This window comes from Tupaia chinensis, unplaced genomic scaffold, assembly GCF_000334495.1.
Source record: "Tupaia chinensis unplaced genomic scaffold, TupChi_1.0 Scaffold000366_1, whole genome shotgun sequence".
In the NCBI taxonomy this organism is placed as follows: domain Eukaryota; kingdom Metazoa; phylum Chordata; class Mammalia; order Scandentia; family Tupaiidae; genus Tupaia; species Tupaia belangeri.
Genome location: NW_006159863.1, coordinates 1,162,539 through 1,169,644, shown reverse-complemented (window position 1 = coordinate 1,169,644; position 7,106 = coordinate 1,162,539). Strand labels below are relative to the sequence as shown.

Below are 7,106 nucleotides of genomic sequence, written 5' to 3'. Positions count from 1 at the left end.
TCCTTCTGAATTCCTTCTCCTCCCAAACTCACCCACTTTAAAACAAACAAAAAAAGTACATGAAAGTGCTCTGTAACTGGAAAGTACAGCACAAGGGAAGGCCCGTCACTACTACTTTGTACTCTGATAAATGTAGAAGCTCAGTGAGGAAGACCCGCAGAGATTAGGGGAGCTCTTGGAGAAAGTGGGTTGAGTGGGATCATAAAAGATGAGTGGGGTTTGAAGGAGGAGGGGGTGGGCATTGTGGTAGGAGGAATAGCTAGAGTACAGCTATTTCTGACATGATCTGTTCCATTGGACTGGACACATCACCCAGGACAAGGGATGCAATCAGGCTGTCTATGGAGCACAAGAGGCCCACACAGTTCAACAAGTAAATATTTCTGTATGGGCTGGCTCCACAGCCTGGTGGTTAAGGGAGTCAGATCCCACAAGGCTGACTGTGGTTGGAATCCCAACCTAGCAACCTTAAAAACACACCAAAATTGCATGTGTTTGCATGCCCCTCATCCTGATAGGATGGAGAAATGGGGGAGAAGGAATTATGCTGTGACCACATCCCACTAGGGGGTACTTACTCTCTCCCTCTCCCTCTCCCTGTCTCTCTCTCATAAGCACACATGTCCTCTGGCATTGAGTAAATATTTCCAGAACATTCCATGTTTCTGGTTTCTCTTGAAAAAGGGGAAGACTGTCAACCTGTTCAAGCCTCCACTGAACATAAGAGGCTCTCAGGGAAGGCACTGAGAGCTGGGGTGGACCAGGTGGGTACCTTTCGCGAGGGAGATGTTCCTTAGCGCGATGGAGTGCTCCCAGTCCTTGAGGCGCAGGTCCTCGGTGACAGTGTTGAGCACGGCCAGCTCCTGCTTCAGCTGCAGCTCCATGCTCATGTGCACCAGCCGCATGCGGCGCGTGTCCTCGCTGGCATTGCTCACCAGCACCTGCAGGTCCTGCAGCCGCGTGTGGTGGAGGGCCACGTCATAGGACAGGCTGTGGTTGAGCCCACGCAGTGCACCCCCCACATCTGCCAGCTCCTCGCCCAGGATGCCCACCCTGCGTGCCAGCCCATCCAGCAGGCCCGCGTGGCGCCGCAGCAGCAGCTGACTGCGGTTACTCTCCACCTGCAGCTGGTACAACTCCAGCTGCGCCGCGTCGTTCTGCTGGCCCATGCGGTCGCGCAGCAGGGCCACCGCCTGCTCTGTCTGTGTGGCTTGGGCGTGCAGCCCCCAAAGCGCGCCCTCCAGACGCTGCACCGCGCCCGCCAACGCAAGCAGCGAGTCCGACTGGTTCTGCAGCGCGTCCTGCACCTTCCACACCTGCTCCGTCAGGTCCACCTGCAGTGGAGCCTGCAGCAGTCGCAACTGCAAGTCCCGGAAACTTTCATTCAGCCGATTTACATTCAGAGTCAGCGCCTTCAGGTCATCCGGGGAGCTCCGGGGCCTGGACACTGGAGGAGAGAAATAACCGTCACTGAGGAGGCTGACAAGCTAAACATGATTCAGGACCGGCGCCTAGTAGGTGCTCAGTAAACGACAAATGAATGAAAAACAGAAATGACTACATTGAGTGCTTTAATAAATCCCAGGCCCCATGCTAAGCCAGCAGTTTCCACAACTGTCCACAGGTTAGAGTCACCTGGCCAGGGGGGCCACTTGAAGAAACTACCGTCACTGAGGAGGCTGACAAGCTAAACATGATTCAGGACCGGCGCCTAGTAGGTGCTCAGTAAACGACAAATGAATGAAAAACAGAAATGACTACATTGAGTGCTTTAATAAATCCCAGGCCCCATGCTAAGCCAGCAGTTTCCACAACTGTCCACAGGTTAGAGTCACCTGGCCAGGGGGGCCACTTGAAGAAACTGTGGTTGAATTGACGTGGGATATGATGAGACTCCCTGGAATTTAATTCTAAAGTGCAGACAAGTTTGTGAACTGCTATACTGATCTAGCCATTATTTATTAGGTTAATCCATAAAAAACTGCTATTTTTGTAGGTTGAAGAGTGGTTGAATATCAGCAGTTTCATGTAGGTCAGCTTAAGATACTGGGTGGTATTATCCTCTCGACTTTAGGAGGTAGGTACCTGCTATGGACTAAATGTGTACCCCCAAAATTCATGCGTGGAAATGATGTCACCATATGATAGTATCAGGGGTGGGGCTTTTAGGAGATGAGTGGTGAGGGCAGAGTCCTGAATGACATTAGTGGCCTTATTAAGAGTTGCAAGGAATCCATTTGCTCCTTCTGCCATGCGAGGACAGAGAAGCACGCCACCTATGAGGAACAGGCCCTCACCAGACACTGAATCAACAGCTGCCTTCATCTTGGCTTTCCAGCCTCCAGAACCGTGTAACACATTTGCTTATAAATTACCCAGCGTAAGGCAGTTATTGTAGTAGCTGAACAGCCTCAGCTTATCCCGTTTCATAGTTAGAGCTGTTAACATCACCCAGGATAGCACAGCAAGTAAATCATAACCCAGGGTGCTAACTCCAGAGCCTGTGGCTTTCCCTAAAGGCTGCCCAAAGGAACTGCCTAAAGGAACTTCATCCCAGCAGCGAACTTGCAGAGTCAAGGAGACAATGCAGATCTCACAGCCTCCTGAGTCCAGAGTCCCATTCCCTCAGGTACACGTGCTGTGACAAGAGTCCTTTCATATTGATCCCTTGCCTTCTGCAACCTTTCTGTAACCCCCCAACCCTACATTTATACCCTCCATTTCCCTCCTCAGTAAACAGTCTGTCCCAGTGACTCTCCACTCCTTCTTCTTGGACAGATGTCCTTTTCTTGGCTATAAGCCGCAGCCTCACAATGCCTAGAGGAGGGACATGCATCTTACTTTTTATAGTCTATTAGGTTGTTGGGAAAGCCATGATGTACTTTTCCGGTTTTCAGGGAAAAAATGCATCATGAGTTTCCCAATAACCCAATGGTATCCTAGTGTCTCCTGGGAGTCTCTGAACTTCTCTGACAAGGACACTATAAACTCTGGTGCAGGTATGTCTAGGAATGCTTGCTTTCCTGCTCTCCCCTGCACATGAGGGAAGTGGAAGCCAGCAGTGAGAATAGGACCGAGTAGGAGGTGGGGCTGGGTGAGACCCAGAGGGAATTCTGCCTTGCAAATCTTGAAGCAGAGAGAAACAGGGCACTTGCTACACAGCTTGTTCAAATGATGGGAGCATTCAGATGGAATAAGTTTTCTTCCAGATCTTCACATTGGAAAGGGGGAAATTGGTAATGGGGATCCCTGGGCCATTTGAAGACCAGCTGCTGAAATCAAAAGAGATGCTTTGAGAAGCACGCGGCATTTGTGGAGGCCATGCTGGAGGAGGTAAATCATTTCAGATTAGGTTCAGAAGCTCACAGGGCTGGATGGAGCCTGGCCTGCCTCAACTTCTTCCCCAGCTAGCATTTTAATCCAAGAAGGTCTTATGGTCAAGAGGTTCTCCAGTCTCTGATTACTCCAATCTCTCCACCTAGAGGTAGTTCTGACTGTTGAGAGGTTCTGTCTTCTGTTTAGATTTGAAATTTGCAACCATGTAGGGTCTATCCACTGATTCTGTCCTTTGGTTTAATAGAGACCTAGGGAAATGTCTTTCCTCGAGACCCTCCTGAATTTCAGAGACAGTTATGTCCTTGCTACTAATAAGTTTTCTGATTTAAAATCTATAGTTCTATAGTTCCTTTACCTAATCTCTCATGACTAAGTTCTAAACCTCCATATATCCTGGGTTCCCTCTAAGTTGTTGTCATCCCCTTAAATGGCAAGGCTTCATCAAAATATGGTTTCCCAAGATATAGACAGACCAAAGTACAGTTGAAGAATCATATCCTTCATTCTGGGAATGAGACTTCTAGTGAAATGATCCAAATTGGGGCCTCCCTAGTTTCAAAAGGGTTCTGCAGAGTTTGCCAATAGGTTAGGTCTATGCAATCTTCGATGAACTGGACAGTTCCCCATTTTACAGATGAAGACACTAAGGCCAGGAGAGTGTAAGTGACATAACTGACAGCTGCCCCCTGAATCTGCCCCAGTGGTTCACATCAGTGCTTTCCCTGCGACATTAATTAAAGAGTGATTCCTACAATGAGGGGCCACAGGGGAGAGAATGCGTGACCCAGTCATAGTCAGGAAGCCACACGGATTGTCTGCTGAAGACATCAATTATAAAAGATCAGGCTTGGATTCTAGAGCTGGCATGTCCATCCAGTATTTGACCCAGATTGGGTGACAGGTGTTGAGACAGGGCCATTGGAGAACAGCAAGCCCCTGTCCTGTTCATCTCCCCTCTCAGTGCCCCTGGACTTCACCATGAGTTCTGGTGTTGGAACTGGGCATGTGAGTGAGGAACAGACATAGCACCACCCCCTTGACTGAAACCCCAGGACTGATTTAAGGCCCCATTGCCCAGAGGCAAGACCCAGAAGTGTCCTTCCCTCCCTCTCTCTCCTCAGCTCCCCCGGCCCCTCCTTCCCTGTTCTTGTCAATACGGTGACAGCTGACACTCAGCTTCCCCTTCCTCCATTGTGTTCATTGTGCAACCAATATTAAAATCAAAGCAAATAAAAGTGAAGAAACATTCCACCCCAGTCCCACAGCCTCCCACAAAGCATGCTGTGTTCCTTTCCTCTCCTTTCTAGCTCTGCCATGCCCACACCCCTCTTTACAGTTTCAGTTCTGGGGTTTTTCTACCACTTAGTATTATTATTAGGGTCATTTCAATACCCTTTCACATCCTTCTCATTTTTATAACTATAATTTGGATGACCATATAAGAGTCCCTCAAGGGGATACATTGTCATTACCCATTTTCTTTCTGTTGAAAATTTTTTTTAATCAGTCATAATAAATAAATATGGAAAGGTTTCACTGTTTTGAACATTTTCCTAATAATAAATTCCCAGAAGCTGGATTATAAGTTAAAAGGCCTGGACATCTTTTATGACTTAAAAATTCTAGCCCAGGGACCAGCAGGTGGCATAGTGGTTAAAGTGTTGGACTCCCACAGGGCTGATTGAGGTTCAAGTCCCAGACCCAGAAGCTTGAAACTCACTCTGGGCACTCATGTCCAAAAATCCCAAGAGGAGAATGGAGAAAGAGATTGTGGCATGGCCATCCTCCTTGGGGCATGAATTCCCACTTTCTCTGTCTCTCTGGCAAGCACACGCACCCTTTAGCAAAAACCTCTCAAAAAAAAAAAAAAATCCCGCCCATGAGACTGTGCTGATCATATATCTTGAGGATGGCCCTGATTTCCCCCTACATCTTGGGGCCAGGAGAATCCTAATCAAATTATGCATCAATTTAAGTGCTAAAACTCTACTGATAACGACTTCATTATGAGTCCAAATGGATATTATGCTCTGCTTTTAAATGACTTTTCCCATAGAATTACACGTGTCCATCCCTCTGTAAAGTTAACCCAGTTTTGCAGACCACCTGAAAGAAACTCCTCTCTCCCAATCTATTGTATTTCTGGGTGCTTCTATTGAGTTACTTGTTTTGTATTGGCATTAGCCCCATTCTTTCCCATATCTGACTGTAAAATGAGGCTTTCTGAATTCTGAAAGCCACCCTCCTTGGTCCTCTATCATTGTCCTAAAGATAAGCCAAGGGCCATACTGTTGGCTTTGAGCCATCTCTTACCAACTGGGTGGCCTTGCACTAGTTGCTGAATGGGCATGAGATTGGTTTTCTGATCTGGAAAATATTGATTCTGTCTGCCTAAGTTTGGGAGGACCACAAGAGGATTGTGTGGCATCTGGTAGCAGGTACTCCACCAGTGCTCCACTGAATGGAAAGCTGCTCTATGTGGATTTGTGCAAGAGAGGAAAACTCCCTGTCACCTTCGAGAGTCTCCTCATCTGAAAATGGGTGCAATAATTCTACTTCATAAGGTTGCTGGAAAGAGTAGGAAAGCAACATCTAGTAAGAGCCTAGAACCAAGTTTGGCACACAGTAGGAGTGCAATATGTCATGTCCTTTCCTATTCCCCCTGGGTGGAGTTCAGCATGTAACTAACTATCCCAGTGGCAGGTTAAGAGGAAAGAGTACTAGAATAAGGGACAGATGGCCCTAATTCATCTCGATTCCATGCTTTATGTAATCTCTTGCCTTCCTGAGCCTCCCTCCCTCCCTTCCTTCCTGCCTTCCTTCCTTCCTTCCTTTCCTATTTGTTATAGGGTACACATGCTTACTGGAGAGAAATGGGGAGGGAGGGTAATGAAGTCCCTACCCCCCAAGGCCATGCTGCAATCCCTTCTCCTCCCTTCTCCTCTTGGGATTTGGGGCACACATACACACACAGCTAGTGTGTTTTTCAAGCTGCTGGGTCTGAGACTCAAACCACACAGTTGGCCATGTGGGATCCAATCGCCTTAACCTCCATGCCACTAACTGACCCCATCTCTCTTTCTTTCATTCTTAAATAATATCATAAACATTTGCCCTCTCTACTTTCCAAGGTTAGTTCTATTGAAAATTAATTAAGGTAATGGATGTGGAATTCTATACAAAGATAAAGGATACTGACAACAATAGCCAGGCTTTAGGTGACTAGACATCAGACGGCATGCTTAGCTTTCTTTCTCCCTTCCACACACATACGCCTGCCCAGCTGGCATTGTGAGTACACCTGATGTGTTTTGAGGAAACGGCCAGTCTAGTCAGATCACATCTGGAGCACCCTGACTTAACAAGCAGGCTATTATTTTTTTCATCTAGTCAGATCACATCTGGAGCACCCTGACTGGACAAGCAGGTTATTATTTTTTTCGTGACCATAAAGGGCACTTATGTAATAGGGAATAGATTCGGGTTCTGATGAGGATGGGAAAGCAATGCTGTGCTGATGAGAAGGTTGCAGGGGATATGCAGGTGCAAGCCACCTAGCCCAGGCCATAGTCTGAGGCAGACATCAATACATTAATCATATATTATTATCAGATATACCTAAGACGTTAAATGAGTATTCAGCAATCAATACTGAATGAGAATCCAAATTGGAATCTCTACAAGATTCCTGCCATGCTGCTTGATTCCAGCTTGGGTTGATGAAGGGAAACTCACTACCTGCAAAGATTACTCCATATTTGTGTGTGTGT

At 47.2% G+C, this 7,106-nt stretch overlaps 1 protein-coding gene across 1 annotated transcript in view; it reads right to left on the bottom strand.

Annotated features, from left to right (window-relative positions):
* The window catches only part of SCARA5 (scavenger receptor class A member 5), a 127,709-nt gene that overhangs the window by 52,751 nt on the left and 67,852 nt on the right, over positions 1–7,106 (bottom strand). Inside the window, exon 4 of the mRNA XM_006153217.3 lies at positions 773–1,447. Coding sequence (XP_006153279.1) covers positions 773–1,447 — 675 coding nt within the window. The remainder of the gene's footprint in view (positions 1–772; positions 1,448–7,106) is intronic.